Raw genomic sequence first — 19294 nt, forward strand, 5'->3', positions numbered from 1 at the left:
GACATAACATATTCTTCATGCAGTTTCAGGCTCCCGTATGTACTTCCACATACACATTTCATCATGATATCACTTCCTTCTTTGCATTTGTATATTTAAAACACCTATGGAGAACAATTTTATTAATTTTTTCATGGAGGCAGATGAAATATCTTTTTCTCCCACACTCACTCTCTCCCTCTTACCCAAAGTCACCTAAATTGGTAAATCCAATATTTGTATCTTACTTCTACCACTGTTGCAGAAAATTCACTGGTCATATTATTATGCTGTGATCAGCGAACACATCCAGGAACTCCCTCCCTCCCTCCTTTGGTAATCTGTGTGCAGTTTAGAACAAGACGACTTGGTATTTGCCCATTGATGCATGCTCTTCCATTTTGAATCATTTGTCATCCTAGACCTGAAGGTGTCCCATTGTTCTCTTCATCTCCTCCTCTGTGCTCAATGACGCCTCTGAACTTTGTTTCATCACAGATATCATCAGTACACAACTCTGTTTTCCCTGCTACAGGTCGTTAAATAAAAACAGTCCCACTACTGATCTCGAGAAAGTCCAGACAGAGTGCCTTTCATCATCTCCTTTAGTCATCTTCCACTAGTCACTCACTCCCTTACCCTATTTGCAATTCTCATCCTGATCTACTTCTCCAGCTTGCTTAGTTTCTCATGGGACACCATAACAAAATTTGAACGTCTATACAAAAGACATTTTTTAAATCACATTTCCTAATGTAGAAGAAACAGCTATTTAACCTAATTTTCTGTTTACCTTTTAATTATTTGTTTGCTCAAAATTTGGTTCAAACTCTTGCAGCAGATGAGTATGCAAATAAAACAGGGTTTTAGATCTATTTCATTATTCACATAACTTGGCCCACTAGCTGAATGAGGTTTTTGATGGCTACAAGTGTATAGCCAGCATATTATATGTAGCAAATAAACAAATCAGGATGGAAAACAATGCTTTGTATGTGACAGCTTTCTAAGCCACATCATATTAGAAAGAAGACTACTTGTAAGACTTGAGTCCAAGAGTTTAACTGCCAGGGTAATTTCTTCTACTTCCAGGGCTGTCTTATATTTTTGTATCTATGGATCAGTCCACACCAGCAGCCAGTCTTCCCCCACCCCTCTCCTTGTATAAGCAGAAATATACATGCAGTAAACAGTGATGAGCAACTAATCGGATTTAAAACAATTCTTAGGAAACTTTTAACCTGTTGAGCTCCCCAGTCAAATTCACATGAGTCTAAATTTGTGTGCCAGATGGGAAAGAGTAGAAAGGCATAGCTGTTTTCTTTGACAACAATGTGGCTTAAAAACAACTAGGAAACTGGGATGTAGGGTTGTTTAGCCCCATGGACATTAGGTAATAATAGTGTGTTAGCCTGAGAGATTTTGACACAAACAAGACAATAGATGCTTGTAAAGGCCACTGCTGTCTTTCATTTAATTGATGAGGCAGCAAAAAAATACCAGATCAGCTGTCAGGCAAGGAAGTGGTTTTTTTCCTTCTTATCATGTGTAGCCTCCAACTGACCAAAACTTGCATCTCATCCCTCCTATGGTTAAAGCGCTAAGACCCTTAAGGATCTGCAATATGGGGATGGAGAAAAAGGAGTTGGTCTCTGTTGCCACTGTGCCATGAATAACAATCTGAAATCCCCTTCATGCCCTGCTGGCAGTAAGCAATTTATGAGCCTAAGTTGGGAAGAAAAGTAGAAAGTAATTCACTGAAAAATGAGGCTTGGATCCTGACTACTAAATATAATAGGATCCTTCTCCATTCTTATTGCTCTCCTTTCAGGGAAAAAACCCCACACTGCAACAATGAACAATATAAAGCTGTCCATGTAGTTATTCCCCTTCTTGCAAGGCTGACAAATGATGATGATAATCACAGATGAATACCTAGAGGAATCAAATGCTGTTTTATGTCCTGACGCTGCTTTCCAATACAGTTAGGGACTAAGATTGTGATTTAAAGTATGATTGCATGAGTGTATTTAACTTTACTTCAAGTCTACGTGACCCATTCAGTTGGAAAATACTTACTGAAATTATATTGAGATTTTTTTTTTTTTGGTGCACTCTAAAGTAAAGGACATGTGTTAAGAAAGTAACCTTGCTTAGCTGTGCAGAGAAATGTTTCCTCTGGATTTACAACATATTTGGCAAAGATTGTGAAAAAATGAGTGCAGTACTTGAACATTTGGAATTTGGCCACAACTGTATGTTCTCCATAAAAATCAATTTGGAAAGAGTTATTGTAAAAAGTCCAGCACTTTTATGGGCCTAAATCTTTTCTACATTGATTCCTCATGTATAAATTATAACAAGGGATTCATATTCTGAACCTAAGAGAAACCAGATGCAAAAAATTAAAGGTCTGGGGCAACAGTTTAAAGTTTCCCTGTTTCCCTCTTTCCTGACAAGTCATAATATCTATTGTCTTAGTATCTATCTTAGTATCTTAGTCATAGTATGTATCATCTTAGGGACAATACCTATGCCAATGCATCAAACTGAAATATAGTGAAACTGTGATGTATTTATTGCAATAAATGTAGGTTGAGTAGATAATTGATTAAAGAAATAGAAGTCCAACATGAGCAGTAAATTCTGCCACTGTTGTTAACAAAATTACTTTAAGTCACTTAATTCAAAACCAGTTATATCCAGCTCAGTAAAAGCATCAGAAATTGCTGCTTTCACCCCAGCCAGTATCTTCCTGCCAGAAATGTAAGTAGGGGAAAAAAAGAAAGAATTTAATTAACATTATCAAACACCACCACACCCCCCTCAAGTTTCTCTTTTAATCTATAGGTAGAGTAACAATTCATGTTTCTAGGAGAGATTATTTGGAGCAGCTGGGAATTTATTTTATTCATCAGTGCTTCGCTAATCCACCAACAGGAATCACGTATCATTTTTACAACTGCCGATGCAGCAGGCACATTTTGACAAGCGATGGCACTACCAATTTCAGAAATAAAGGCTTTAAAGCTTTGTCCTGCAAAGAGCTCCAGTGCTTTTGCTTGGCAATTTTTCAGCTGTTATCCCTAATCAAAAAAAGTCAGAAATGAGGGAACACTACTCATATCATACATAAACAAGCATGATTTCTAACCTCCTGTAAAGAGGCAAGTGATACAAGTCTTACTCCCACAGGCAGTGGATGCATATTAATACTCTTGGGCTGCTACAAAATGAACCTGCACCAAATACGCCATTAAACCAGTAGGACCATAACAACCAGTCTGCTACATAACCCTAGAAGACATTCTGTGTTTAAATTCAGCTTGAATTTACACAAAGTAAAACTGCGTAGTTAAAAAAACCCCAACAAACGAATATGTTAAAAGGGAGAGAAGAACATGGTGCTAAGTCACCCAAGCCACGTTACCCAAGCTAGTTTCACAGCAGCTGCTAACGGAAAGAAGCAGACCAGGACTCATTAAGCTCTCCCTCTCACATACACCTTAGCCCATAGTGAGGGTCACCTCATTACACTTGCCACTGATGAAAACCACGTGAAATATTAGGTCAAATGCTAAAACAAAACACGCATTAAACCATTCTAGTTTTTCAGGTCACCACGTAAGAGGATGGCAACATGACAGGCAACAATACCGCTTGAAAAAAAAGCAAAAGGCAAATTGTGCTTGCCTTCCATCTTCCTTACTGCTATAAAATCCTGTAAAACATTCCTCTAAAACAGCATAGTTGAAAAGCAAGATTAGCTACTCCAAAAGAGCAAGATTTACCTGATGGAATACAGGCTCTTTCAAATTTAAGTAAACCTGGAAAGATTAAAAAGAAGAGAAATAATTTGCAACAGAGAACGATCATAACATTATTCATCTAAATATTGCCAAGACTTGTTCTGTTAGAATCAAGACACAAGTGCCTATCCATGCACCATTAAAGTTGATTAAACATTTGAAGTTTCCTCTGGCAAAACCTGGGGTTTTAACTGTGGAATTATTTTAAATTAAGAAGCACAAATAGAGACATTAACATCTAAAATCTCCTCATTTAATAGAGTTGCAACACACACAAAAACAATTAAGATGCAGAAATTACCAGACACATTCTTGATATGCACTCAAGAAGAAAATGTACTCTGCTTTGATTTGCTATTATTAATGTTTTTGACAATGCTTTAACATTTCAATTCATCTTACAAAAAACTAGTAGTTCTTCCTACTGTTAATGCAGTTCATTTAATTTCTGCTTTTGAAGACAGAAGGGCAGTAGACCTTTGGTGTAACATGCCACAAGTGTAAAAATTTTTAGGAAGCACAGAAGAGAACAGGCAAGCATTTTGAAGGCAGAACATGACCTATAATAGTTTTTTGTTTGTTTGTTTGTTTGTTTTTAAGAAATGGTTGTCAATAAAAATAATGAAGGAGATTCCATCTGTGGTTGACAGCCAGAACAAAACTAATTTTATTCATAAAGGGAGCACACTAGACTGAGAAAGGGAATCAAGTTAGCCACGACACAGTTAAAGTTCTTCTAATTTTTTTTAACAGCTAAGTTCCTTTCTTATTCTGGCTGTATTTTAAAACACCAGTCAATACCCTGGACTGTCTATCACAGTTCACTTTTTGCAGTCTGTTGAACAGGACTATTCTCATTTCTGTAGATGAATTAAAGTGAGGAAAGTTGAGGAATGCCATTTGTCCAAGGTCTCATAACAAGTCAATGCTGACTGTTATTCTCACATTCCTATTCTAGCAACTGGATTACTGCTTTTCTTCTTCATTTATTCTATACAGTGGTTTAGATAGAAAGGTTTCAGGTTTCTCTGCCCATCCCATAATTTTCCCAACAAAAGAATAATTTGTCCATCTTGGCTGGAAGCAAGAGAGATTCAGTACTGCCTGTGTAATGTTACTTCACTGGCAGGAAAACTGTCAACCTACAGGTGAAAATGCTGTATTAGAAAAGTTACTTACTATGCTGACTACGAAGCTGTATGTTATTAACAAGAAAAGCAGTGGATAATTGACTGTGTTCTTGTACTTGAAACATTCATACCTGGAACAGAACATAAAGGAGAGCGATAACATTCATCACTTACCATATAAAGGACGCATTTTTCAAGGTATATTATCACAGAATTTGTGAGAAAATTTATCTGAGTCTTAGGCCCTTCAAGAAATTGTAGCTCCTCCAATAAAGATGTGTTATTTTAATATAAAAATTCACACTTTTACCAATAAACGTTTTTAAAAAAAATTTAGTGCAAAAAACCCCAGTAAGCTTACGCATATACAAAAAATAACCAGTCAGTGGAAAGCATTTGGGAAGCAGAAGTGTTTTCAGAAGGTGCTTAAGGGGTGATAATAGATGGCAAATCAGAAATGAGTTTAAAATGCAATACAGCTGCCAAAAAACATTACATCTGTGAGCTAAAGGCAGTGTGGGAAAGGCACTGCCTTACAAAACAGTGAACTCTAGAGATCTGTTAAAACGCAGATTGTTTATGGCTTTACTACAGTCACAGTGCAGTAAATTTGCTAGATTGGGTACTGGTAGAAGTGGAAAGTAAAAAAAGCTAATTGCTCCCAGTATGTACAACAACTAATTAAAATTAGCTTCACAATCTCTACACTACGCTTCAGTCACAGTTGTGATGGAATTACGCACACATATCTCAGTTCATATCTCCATCAGAAAAAAGGTCTAAAAAAACCCAACAAAAATGAACTTTGAGAAGCACAAAATCATTAGGGCTAAAGGAAGTTGTCTATATAACTCCAAGTTACATCTGCCTAGTTTACTTGTTTATAGACTTTTCAAAACAGACACCATCATAGATGAGTAAAAGTAAAGAAAGAAAAAACATTTAGGACTATCTGGTGAAAAAAAAATATCTACAAGACAGCACAATGTGCTACATTGCAAAATGGCTTGCCAATGTAATTACACAGCTTGAGAGTCAGTAGGACTGAATAATGCATAAGGGAATGTCCTGTTCAGAACCACCCCGCCACCTACCTTCAAGAAAACCAAAACGATTATTAAAGGCCTCCTAAACTAAACATTAGCTCATTCTTCAGAACATTTTAATTACTACCAAACATACATACACAGAATCTTATTAGAGCTATAAATGCAGTAACAGACTCCAGTGCTTTTGAAGATAATAGAATAACCATTGCACAAAATAAGCATGATTATTTTTTCAAACAGATTTTTATAGCCACTTCTCATCCTTTTCCCCAATCACATTCAAATCAGACAAAATAAATGCAAAGGCAATTTCAAGGAGATGAGGAGCTACAATGGAAATATTTCCACTAACAGAGGCATTATGATTCTGGTCCTGAGTTTGCACAAATCATACTTATGTATGAATCACAAACCGATGGTAATTTCCACAGATGGGATGCTATAGGACTAAACCCACATCTCCATTGCAAGCTACCAGTAATCTTCACCAAAGATATTCCAATTCTCAACTGCTGAATATTTGATATGTTCAAAAGCAAAAAGACTTTTTTTTTGGTCTTTTTGTCTGCAACAAGGTGATTTATCATTTGGATTTTCCAAGTGACAGAACACATCATGTTAAATCCAGGCCTTGCAGCAACAAGCAAGAAAAAGCCAACTTACAGTATCTTTTACAGTCGCCAAAAGCTACATTGCTCCCAAAATTAAATGGTAGAAAACATCCTGGCATGGCATTAAGCTCTCATGCATGTTCCAAGACACTCTCCACAGAATATGCACGCAACTCTTCATAAAATGTTTTTTCTTTAATTTTCCAGATGAGTGGAAAGCAGGTTTAACCAGAAATCTGAAATTTGCATTTGAGTCAGACTACATCATAGAAATACCGCTCAAATAAATTATAATGTTGATAATTTTGTAGGTGTTACTGAAACTGATTTTATTATGTCTGCTGTTTACATACCAAGTAACACTGAGCTCTGCTTGTATACTACACAAAGTCTTTAACAAGAGTTACTTTTTTTCCTGCTAAACAAACACTGGTTAAACATCTCTAAATTAGGAAAAACTAGCACTAAAGCCAGCCTCGTGCTCTAATGGCCACGTCATAATGCTACACTGCTAGCAAAACTGAGATCTCACTGAAATCATTAGAAGCTTCAGTGTCAGCCTCACTATACACTAGATTGGGCTCCACAGATTCTACATTTCAAAAGTTACTATTTCATAAATATTCAGGAAAAAACATTTAACAAATACTTACAGGCAGTAGACAAACACACAACAACTGTATATCATTGGCAGTTCATCCAACAGCTACAAAAAGCAGAGACATCAGAACATGAAAACTAGTTCTAACTCACACACTTGTGTAAGTTAATCAAGGAGATACAAGTCTTAAGAAAACAGGTTTTAAGTCATTTGGCTATCCACCTTGACTGTAGTTCAGTATGCAGCAGTGTCAAATCCTATTCAACTACTTAAACTCTGTTGCATTAATAAGCTTATTACTCTGAATCTTTTGAATATTACGTTTCATAAAAAGCCCACACCTTCAAAGAATCATGCGATTTTTGCTGTTCATACCTCTTTAAACATTTATACAAATTAGTTTTGTAAAGTCAGATTGAATAAAACCACCCCATTTATAGCCTGCTCAATACAGCCTGTAGCATTTCTTCCTTCTGTACAAACTTCACAGAGAAACTCAAATACATTTTTTCCATAACATAAAATAGAACTTTAGCCCATTAGTAAGTACCTTGTGATGTGCTTGCATGTTTACTTCCTAAGTTCGGAAATTTCTTACATTGTTGTAATTCAGATACAGGTTTTTTTGGTTGGTTTGTTTGTTCTGGGGTTCTTGTTTGCTTCTTTTTCCTCCCCAAATTATTACTGCCATATAATATTTTATTGTCTTAAATAATTTTTATACTTTAGGAGAAGACTGTTACAACTACAACAGTTACTTCTCCAGGAACTTGCCACCTTAATGGAGATGGAATTAAAATAGTAATCACAACAGGGGTGATTTCTCAAGAACAGGTAACGCTCAAAATTGCCATTTAATTATCATTAAAGGGAAAAAAAAATAAAAATCATAGCATCGTTTTCTTCTAAAACTTTTCTCAAAGAACATTAACAAATTTCTGCTCATAAATATATAGTTAAACTTACCTCCTCTTATGAAGGACTGAAAATCATGAAAATACAAAAGTATACAAATGGATCAATGAAGATCCGCGGCTTCTGATTTCTAATACGTTAAGCAAACCTTAATAGTTAGGCATCTTAGAATTGTTACAACAGGTTTGACTCTTTCCTAAGGAAAAAAAGAACTGGATGCAAACAAGATTTTGACCTTTTTCCACCATCACTCTGAAAGTTGTTGATGGCCATGCCTGTACAGAAATTACCTTCCAACTACTGGTACAACATACTTAACAAGTTCACAACCATGTTTTTCCGAATAATGAGACACATTAAGAGCAATAGCAGCTTACACAAACCCTTTTATAAAGCCAGCCTAACTCTGCTTGGTTTGGGAGAATTTTTCTAACTGCACTGGCAAAAAATTTCTTTCCGTTTTGAAATTTCATACTGGGAAAAAAAGTGATCTGGTTCTTTACGGAAGGAGAAATGTATTATCCTGAGTGTCAACTATTAGGTTTTTGTGGTTTTGGTCATAGAAACTTCAGGAAATGTTTCACAATACTGCTAAACAGATCTACTGACTAGCTGCCACTGAAAGGGCAGGTCTTGCTTCTTTACCCAGACTCCCACTATTTCTCTCAAGTGAGGCAGTCAAGCTCGTCTGACCCACAGTGAGCCAGTTCCAACAGTTGATCCAGCACACAGCTAACCTTGCAGAAAAAGGTTTAAACCCCTGAATCTGTGCATTACAGGGTCAGGGACCATAATAGGTAGCGCAAAGAAAGTATCAGGAACATAGATAGCAGCTGAAGCTAACAGGCATGTTAGGTGGCACCTTGCCATCCCATAGTTTACCTTTGCTGTGATGCCTTAGAGAGGAAAAAATAGAAGCAATAGCTGAATTCAGCTTTATACTAATAGTTATTTCTAAGTTTAGTGATATGCTTTACCAAGTCTGATAGGAATTAGCTACAGGATTAATTCATGCAGCTCTTTAAAAGCATGAGTCATTTAAGGCCTCATAAAATAAAAAGGGGGGGGGGGCAGAGAATAAAAAATACAACATAGCAAAATTTTTCAAATTTGGACAGCTGATTACACTCAGAAGTTCATATGCTGGCAGCATCTCAGGGACATAATGGTAACATCAAAGAGCCTCTCAAAAGATCGTAGTTAGAATTTGCTTGCAGAAGACAACGGCTTCTGTATCCAAAGGAATTAATGCTTCCCAAAATACTGTCAACAGCATGTCTGAACAATGAAGAAACATGGATAGAAGAGAACTTGGTGAGCTGATTTCACTGGTTAGCTAAGCATTTGGATTCTTGAGGAATGCACAATCAAGCAGATTCCCATAAAAATAAAAGAAAATGAAAGGTGATCACTTCAAAAGTATTCTAAACTGCTTTCAAGACCAGAAGCTTTCACATTTATCTTTATTAAGCAATCTGAAATAACCATTTACAGTATTAAGACTGTGAAACAAATGTACAAAAAAAAAAATCTCTTTGAACAGCTATCAATGCTGACTTTTAATCAGAACGAGAGATAAAGTGAACATGGAAAGAGCTAGCCATCAGAGTAATTATGGGCCACTTGCAGATCTCACTTGGCTGCCAAAATAATTAATGCACTTTCTCTGCCTCACACAAAGCCTTTTACACCAGTCAGAAATAGCCTCTACATAGGAAAAAAAAAAAAAAACCAACCACAAAAAACCAACCAAACAAAACCCCTAACCAAACAAACAAACCCCATATAAGAATGTTTTAAGCCTGGATCATTTTAATGATCTGGGTTTCAGGGTGGCCTTGCTCGCCTCTGCATCAGTGTAAGGAAGAGGATTTGAAACACTGGCAGGGTTAGGAACAAGAAGCTGAGGGAAGAGATGAAAAGGTGGAAATTCAAGGCAGTTTCACCACTGAAGAGAATATAGGTAAATCACACCCCAGTTTGGGAGGGAGTGGTGAAATGGATCTAGAAATTACCATCTTCATGCCAAGAAAAGCACCAAATATTCTGACATGGTGGCAAAAGTATGCTCCATGGAGGCTGACAGTCTCCAGCACGTGCCAGAGATATAAAACAGAGCATTATGGAGGCAAACATCACTACGGATTGTAATTCAGCTCAAGATTAAGACACGTAACTTTTGGTATCCACATATGGAGGGTCTCAGGTCCCATTATGATCAGCAGAAATCCAGGACTCAATTCCGTTGCCACAGCATAGGCACCTAATGCCACCTGAGATGTTCCGTCATCTCCAATACACCCACCCAAGACTGGCAGATGTGACAAGGGGGTCTAAGAGAGCTGCACCTTTTTGGGGTGGCAGCTGGAGGCCAGACAGAACACATACAGGGTCTAAAATGACACTAAACAACTATATTCAGACAAACAAATATTATTCAAGACTGCCAATGGAGTCTGGAGAAAGATTCAGCCCAGCTGACTGGCTCTCTAAACTCCACTGAGTTAACTGTATTTCCATTGACTACGGTGGGAGCACAGACTTCCAGCATACACTTTTAAATGTAGGTTTCTTAATTTTGAACTGCATCCCACTTCACCCTGACTTTGATTCAAAGACTTCCTTAATCTTCTCAGACCTGAAACAGGACAAGACTCCTTGTGTCCCTTTTGAAAATGGGAAATACCAGGACCAAATCCTTATGCTCAGTGATTTATTACAGAATGCCTTCTACTTGAGAATAAAAGAGAGAAAGGAAGACTCCACTATTGCTACTCAGAAAATACTGACTTCATTATTAATGCTACAGGTACATCTAGATAAATAAAAAACAATAGAAAACATTAGGATGAAAAAAAAATGATACAATAAACATCTCTAGTCTATACTGCTTGCTATTAAGCCAAAGCTGTAGGAATTTTAAAATAACAACTCTAGTAAAAAGATAGTATGATTTCCCAAAGGATAAAGTGTCTTCTATCAATGTAAACAATTGATTATAGCCCTTATTTTAGATGCAAGTATATATTCCTGTGTATCTATCAGTGGAAAACATCTCATAAACAAGACCTCCGCTACTCTCTTGCTGAGAGCAGGAGTCATGTGCAATGATAATTAAGGTACATTAACTCATGCTATGTAAGTTTCATCTAGTCAAGAAATGGCAATATGACTATATAGTGACATACACACATAAAATCATTTACAGCTACTTATCAATACTCACCTGCATTTCATACTTCAGGGTCATGTGGAAGCACCAAGATCCCAATCCCACAGCTGAAAGCAAATCAAAACTATGGTTAACATAAAAGTCTGCATGTAAAACTTTCAGGTACATTAACTTAAATGCATGAACTTTACTGGGAAAAAAATTAGAACATCAGCATCCCATTTCAGGGACAAACCCCCAATTTTCCACAGCCTGCTTCTTTATACTTTAGTCATCAGTGATGTCTTTGAATTTATGGTTGTTTGGAGGGTGGGTGTCTTCTTTCCCTCCTCTCAATACTGTCTCCTATGAACTGGTATAATCTCAGTGAGGACAGGAGTGGAGGGAACCAAGAATGAATGGAACATTATCATTCTATTTATCTTTTTTTTTCTTCTTTTAAGTACATTAAGATTTATCTGTCTCAATCCTTCTATAATGCAAAGCATCATTCAACTGCTAATACTCCTGAAAGCCTGTGATATTTCTGCTTATTGTCCAGTTTTATAAGGTAAATTTTACAAGGACCTTCTTGTCAGCTCTAGAAGCAGAAATGAATTGCTACTAGAACTCAGAACTAGAAATTCAGGGTAAACAAACAAAACCCACGCAGTATGGATTTGTTTTGTGAAACACGATCACCATTTCCAAGCCTTATTCTTGGAAGCTCAGCCTTCTGTGTAATGATTTTTATTTATTTTTAATATTTTATTTTTAAACTCTGAATTTACTTCTGAAATTAATTTATGAGTTAGATACTTTGCTTATACACAGCTTTTTCAGTTAGACAAGGGCAATGTTTCTTGGAAGTTAGATTTCACTGTTTAGAGCAAAGCTGGTAGAGTAATGTATTATTCATTACTTTGAAATGTTATCAGTTAAACACCCTCATTAAACACCAGCTCATTTTTATTTTGCAAGAACAAGTACATTAATGCAATGTCTTGTCTTCCTTCAAGAAATGATGTTTTACTTTAGACTCTAGTTTCAGCGAAAGCTAAGTAATTTGCACTCAAGCCTTGATCACTGGGTAGTGCTGCTGTGCTTTGCTGCAAGAGCATAACCTTTTCTACACACAACAGCTAGATTTCATTGGTGCATAAACAGACCTTTATCTAACAAACGGCACATTTTGTAAAGGATTCCCAAGACAGTTGATACACATGTCTGGAGATGTTTCTTTAGATGCTATTAAGCTAGAATTGTGATTATTACACGTACTCAATGTAATGAAATACCTAAGAATGTAACTTTACTGAAACATAAAACTGTAATACAGCTACATTTAAAAACTTATTGCCAAATACTTTAATGTCATTAATTCTCTGGGAAAATTAAGCACGGCTGTCTACCAAAACATAAACAACTATATGCACTTCTGTAAGTTCTGATTAAATTGTTTTGCTTCTGAAAAATCTTTCCAAACAATAAGCAATAACTGTTTTTCACCTTCATTGAGATTTTAATGAGAAATTCTCATAGCCATTTTTCTACGTATACAGAATATATCACAATTAATGTTCATTCTGAAGAAAAAAAAAACATTAAGATCGTCATTAAAACAGTACCATCCATTATCCTGGCTGTCACTGTGATTTCAGTATCTTCGTGATACAAACTCTTACATTTGTTAACAAGTGTAATTTTCAAATACGGGCAAAATCATTGCATAAGAATTTTCAACTGATTTTAAATTAACAAAATATATTGTTAGCGTTGTTTTTGTTGTTGTTTTTTAGGGGGTTTGGGGTTTTTTGTTAATGTTAGTGAGGTTAAAAAAATCTCAACAATCAGCTACTGAACTCCTCCCCTTCCTCCTATATGATTAGAATTAGTTATTTCTAGATTATTTTTCCTTTCCAGTCTTTGCAAAAATCAAGAATGCTGCAGATATTAGTGTTTCAGGTCATTAATCCTGTGACTACAATTAATTTCTAAAAATGATAAAAAACCCTCTTGCTTCTGTGTAATGATCACACTTGGGGTTTCTTTGATTATGAAATTTTACTATGCATTGGAGAACAATGCTTAGCTATATTGTGTAGGAATAAAATAGTTATCTGAAACAAGAAAAGTTTACAGGGACTCATCATATGGTCCTTCCTAGAATAAAAACCTCTACTGGAAATGGCAGTAATATTGCTTGCTGCAATCTTGACAGAGCTCATAAACACAGTCAAGTTTGTTTGGTATTTAAGTGCATTCAGCAGATAACCCAGGACGTTACATGACTAGAAATTACATGACTAGATTATTCATCAGATGACACTCTCCCTCTCAAGACTGCATAGACACATTTCCTCAAACACTATTGTAGTAACTGTACACAATAGCATCTTTTTGAAGAGATGGTTTAAATGAAGACTAAAGAATGAAACATGATTCTTTTTACGTATCCCATTTATACCTGCTTATTGCAAAGGCATAACTTAAAATAGTATGTTTTACATTGCAGAGGAATATATTTAAAATGTTTTACATCTAGAGATCGAATGAGCCAAGAACCAAGTTTCTCATTTGCTACCTTTGGCATACATTATATCTTAACACAGAATTGTACAAAAAGCTTCATGAATCTGTTCAAAAAGGAGGAAGAAGGAAACTGCATTAAGAGATAATGAACTGAACTGTAGCAGCTGAAGCATATGTCATACTCCGCTTCACTAACTTCTCTATATAACTGGCAAACTTCAGCAGAAGGGAACTAATACCTAATACTGCACTCACTGGGCCAAGAGCTGTGCTAGTTGGAGGTGCTGTCTTGTGGCTTAATGCAGGGTTAGTGTTCGGTGCTGAAAACATTGCAAAGTAAAAAGAGGAAACACCTATCACATGCCAAGGACTGCAAGGAAATCTTTATTTCCTCTGCTATGCCCAGAGCACACTACCTTTTTGTCACACTTGAAAGTCTAACTTGTAAACTTACAAGGGGCTTGACACGTTATTTGTCTCCAGTAAATAGCCGTTTAGTATTCAAGCTCAAGTATCTTCGCATGTAGCTTCTACCTGCAGTTCTACAGGAATGCAGCTACCTTTAGATATACTTCTTATCACGTAACTTCAGGATCAAGACATTTCTAAGGAATATTGACTTCACAAAAACTATCACTGCAATGGGATGTTCTACCAGCTTTGTACTTTTCCAAATATGAGTGAACATAATCACTGCGATTACACCAATTTTCAATAGAAGCAACTTTCCCATATAGCCATTGACAAACTGAGCAATAGATTTGCTTCTTATCTTGTAAGCAAGGGTTACAGTTACAATTTTAGGTGTTTACTTTTGCAAAGGAGCTTAACTCACTAAAAGCTGCATATCAGTTGGGAAGTTTTAACACCACCTGAAGCAATACCATTTCCTCTCTAACTACTGTAACTCACTTTTCATAGATACTACAAATCACTCAGCATTTTTACATCAACAAACCTCTCAAGTTACAGGGGATATACATAAATTACATATTAAGCACAAAATACACATTAAGTCACAATATTATGAGATTGGAACAGCACTTAAAAAGACTGGAAATCCAAAGTCAGGTTAGCTGCTATATATAGACTAACATGGTCTTTTTTGTCCTGCAGCAAACACAATGTGTAGTTACTGCCAGTTGATAAAACAGTTGTGTTAGTGATGATGTAAAAGCAATGCATCTGCAGACTTTACTTCATACACAGTTATTTCACTGTGCTTCAACACTGTCAAAGACTTCAAGGCAATATTCATGCTAGAAATATCCAATTATACACGAGATCCAGCTCCATATATGAACCACATATACTCTCAGGATTTGAATGCTAGAGGGATACAAATACCCCCTATGAATTTTTCAATAGTTTTAGGAAAAAAAAATCACATAATCAGTGGTAATTTATTTCAATATAAGACTATCTATCAGCATTCAAAATTCTTATCAAAAGACTAAAGCCTTTATAGAAAAAGCAGTGTATTATGATTTCATAGATGTAGTTTGAATTTAAACTGTACAAGCACTGTATGAAAACTTTCTAAAGGAAGGATGCTTCAAATGCAAACACCATTCTTTAGGTATCTACACATGAACTAGGTGCCAAAGCTTCCACTAAAAAGAATGGCATTATAAAGAGTAATTCAGCTGGCCAAATATAAGGGGATATTTTAAGATGAGCCAAATGATTCTCTAGGCTTTACTGAATGCAATGGGAGACAGACCACTCTGCACAGGTAGACACACATGTTTAGGTGTTTGAATCTGGAGCCAAATTCCACCTATGTTTTTTTACGATGACAGAACTAAACCAAAAATAGACAACAACATACTGCATCGTAAACAGTCAAAGAATGAAATGAGATGAAAAAGTAGAATTAAATGAACAGTTTTTATTGAATTACTTTGTTTTGTAATGGTTTCCCTCCACAGTTTAAGAGACAGGAGAGACCTTGGTTACTCCAAGGGTACAGCTCTACAAGTAAACTCAAGCATGGGACTGTTCCCAGACACTATAATGCAACCATCTGCAACAGTGAATTGTTAGAACAGTCTGTGGCGTGAATCTGGCCTGTTCCAACTAGCACTTTCCCCGAGTAGCTCCCAGGCAGAGCCTAGCAGCCAGAAGAGTCCCGGGCCCGTGCCCAGCAGGGAATTTGTATGCGGTCACCTTGTTTCGGAGGTTAAGACGAACAGACATGGGCTGTTCCACACTACTTGGCTTCAGCACTCAGGAATGTTCCCAAGCACATTTGATTTACTAACGTCGACATGGCCTAAGCACCTTCTGTACGGCTGTTAGATAAGAATAAGAGAATTAACTTTGACTGAAGGGCTTCTAACAACTATTTTCACAGATAACAGAGTTTCACTGGAAACGAATTTCAGTAAGGTGTTTACGAGTTCCTGTGGCCATGTCTAAGGTAGAAAACTTCTTGCATCCTTTTTCTCCCTCCACTTTGGCACAGCTTGAATGATTGAGTCCTATTAAACAGGCCAAAGAAATACACAACAGAACAATCCTTCCAAATTTCAAGTAAAGCATCTAATAAAGTATATAACTGCATTTACTTTTTTTTCTTGTCCTCTCAGTCCAAAATAGTTACAGTCTCTTTTTGTTTATTTATATATATACACACACACATATACATTTTTTATTTTTTTTAAATCAAGACCATTCTAGAATATGAACCATTTGGGAATCATAGTTTCCCAGGACGCATGAGGAAATGACATATGGTAGAACCTTATACAATACCACAGCATCATAAGGAACCATCCAAAAACAACTGCTTGTTCTTCAAGGCAGTGACAGTCTGATGATTTGTTCCACCTACTTCATGAGATGCAACATGCTAAAGCAATTGCTTAAGATTATTCTTCATAATTTATAGGTTGATGAAATAGTTCTCTGAAGGTTAAAAATCATATCCAGTTCTTACTGAGTTCATTGACAACATCCCCTTGGAGCTGAAAAGCAGCAGAAATAAGGGCTGAGAACAGCATGCTATATCTCAAAGTATGTGCTGAAAAGTGCAAATCAGTCTCGGCACCAGTGCGAACAAGAAATTCATTTGAACAGTTATTTAGAAATCCCCCTTCTTGTCCTGCCAACTTTGGATCTTAGCATATATGTGAAATGAACAGTGCTTCCCTAATTCAAAATGCATTTGGTTCAAAGAGGAAATAAATGTCAACAACAGAAATTGTGGGGTATAAAATGAAGCACTGAACACAGTGTGGTAAAACACAAAGAAACTGACAATCAGCTAAATATCTGGAAGTATCCAAAAGACACAGCTGATTTGGATCAAAATAATGTCTAGAAACAACACTTTATGTTCTGAAATGCTAACAGATTTAATTTTCATGTCTGCTTTGACAGCTGTCTTTTAACATCTCGTAAAATCTCAGTAATGATTCAAAGTTGTTAAAACCTAACTAAAGTGCCCTCCCTTCCACCCTCACCTTCAGAGCAGAATTGTTAAAGAATTTCTACTTTAACAAAACAATGCTTAGACACTACTAGCTAGTTAGAAGCTTTGCTGTATGGTCTTTAATGAAGCATGGTGCCTGAAGTGAAATCAGAAGTTTGTGTTAAATTCACTATCCCTTTACAAATTAAGTCTACACTTGTCTGTTACAAATTAAGTAAGTAGAGTGAAATCTGTTAATAAATAAAATTACTGTAAAGGGAAAGAATTCTCTCTGGTACTTCCTTACAAAAAAATTTCTATACGCTTACTCTACATCCACTTCAGTATGCTTCTCATTCAGACACATCCACAGAAAAAATGCCAATGTTCCTGGCACATTTCAACTATATTTAAAATTCTGTTTATCTTCTCATTTGCTGCTTTTATTCTGTAGTAGAACAAATATTAAGAGGTTTGTGATTCCGAACTATCCTGTTCCTGTTTTTCACTGAGAAACTATAAAGCCTTCTATATCCCTTTACGTCTTTCAATTCAGCGATACCAATACTGAAGCAGAGACAAAACAGAAGAGAAACATTTTTGGGAGTGACCCTTAATGTTAGGTTCCACCATACAAGATAAAAATCAAGCCATGCAACCATTTATCACTTCAGACAGGAGTCAAAGGCATCCCAGTCACAGATGAGCGGAGCCCAGCTGCAACTCAGGACTGCCCTCCAGCACTGCTGTCAAATACGCAGCCTGACCTCCCCTTTGTGAACACCCAGAACAGTATAAAACTGAAGTCCATGGTATTTATTGTGATCAAAGACAGACTTTTTTTTTCTTTTTTTTTGTTTAAACATTTTAAACATTAAACAGTATATGAGAAATGCCCACTCAGGGCAGTCTTGCTGTGACAGCCTGACACTCTGGTCAGATAGTGGCACACAGTGAAGTGTCACTGACAGAGGTAGCCACAAGTTACAGTGAAAACTGAGTCTCAAAAACAGAGGGGTTTTTTTTGTTTGGGGTTTGTTGGGTTTTTTTGGGGGGTGGGGTGGGTGTGGGTTTTTTTTGTTAGAAAGAATGGCTGAATAGGATACTTTGATTCAGGAACATGTGAAGAGTCAGCTTCAGCAAATGCTTCCACACTGTTTCTTTCTCTCTCTTTTTAAAAGGAAATCTGACCTTTAAGAATTCCTTCTGCCAAACTATTTTATACTGAGACAAAAATGAGTAATTACTCAAAACCATAAAATGCCTACAAATGGCTATTTGGAAAGTGTTCAGACAACATTCAATGCTGTACATTGGTGCTGCTTATCTTTCACATGTATCAGCAAAGCTGATGTAACTGAAAAATCACGAAGTTGTACCCAGTATATGTTACAGCTTAATTGGCATCAAGAATACATTTAGCATATGGATATGTGGTTTTTGACAATGTTTGTAAATACAGAAGTATGCCAATCTTAAAAGTAAGATTTACAATAAACCGATCTCTTACCACTGAGAAGACTGGGAAAGATAGCCTCCACAGAGACAGGAGCTATAGCAAACATAGAAATCCCGTGAAACACAGAAATTCTGTGAAATCTACTTTGAGACCAAACTGCCAAATCTGAACCATCTTCAAACATCATCTTTTCTCATAAGGAACATGACTTTTAGTTGCATAATTAGTGTTTTAAAGGAAGTTGGTTCTTTTCCGGATTTTGCTATTTTAGAAAAAACAGACCGCCCTTAAGTTCACCTATGGACAAATGTCACATTGTTCTTCTGTCCCTGCAAAACTCCCCAGATATGATGGCAGTTAGGTCATTGGGTGATATATGCCAAAGAGGAACTGAAAACAAATTAAAACTCATGAAAGAATGCTTTTCCAGTTCCTTCAAGATCTTGGCCATTTCTTGTATTACTACGCCATACAAATGTCACAAAAATATTAAATAGTGTGAAACTGTTTGGAAGTAGGACACACAAGACATCTTCTGTAAATCATCATAAAAGGACGTGGTAAGCTAAGATACACTGAGCAGGACTTAAACCCAGAAAAGGATCACTTTAAAATCTCATAAAGTTATTTAAAGAATTCTAAC

The 19294-nt window shown here is 36.4% G+C and overlaps 1 protein-coding gene across 3 annotated transcripts in view; it reads right to left on the reverse strand.

The window, feature by feature from the left end:
* The window catches only part of ACER3 (alkaline ceramidase 3), a 60315-nt gene that overhangs the window by 18987 nt on the left and 22034 nt on the right, over window positions 1-19294 (reverse strand). For all 3 annotated transcript variants that reach the window (XM_075050218.1, XM_075050217.1, XM_075050219.1), the window contains exons 3-6: window positions 11321-11373; window positions 7232-7284; window positions 4968-5049; window positions 3771-3806 (exon numbers count right to left, since the gene is read on the reverse strand). In XM_075050218.1, coding sequence (XP_074906319.1) covers window positions 3771-3806; window positions 4968-5049; window positions 7232-7284; window positions 11321-11373 — 224 coding nt within the window. The remainder of the gene's footprint in view (window positions 1-3770; window positions 3807-4967; window positions 5050-7231; window positions 7285-11320; window positions 11374-19294) is intronic.

This window comes from Buteo buteo, chromosome 18 (assembly GCF_964188355.1).
Source record: "Buteo buteo chromosome 18, bButBut1.hap1.1, whole genome shotgun sequence".
Taxonomy (NCBI): Eukaryota; Metazoa; Chordata; class Aves; order Accipitriformes; family Accipitridae; genus Buteo; species Buteo buteo.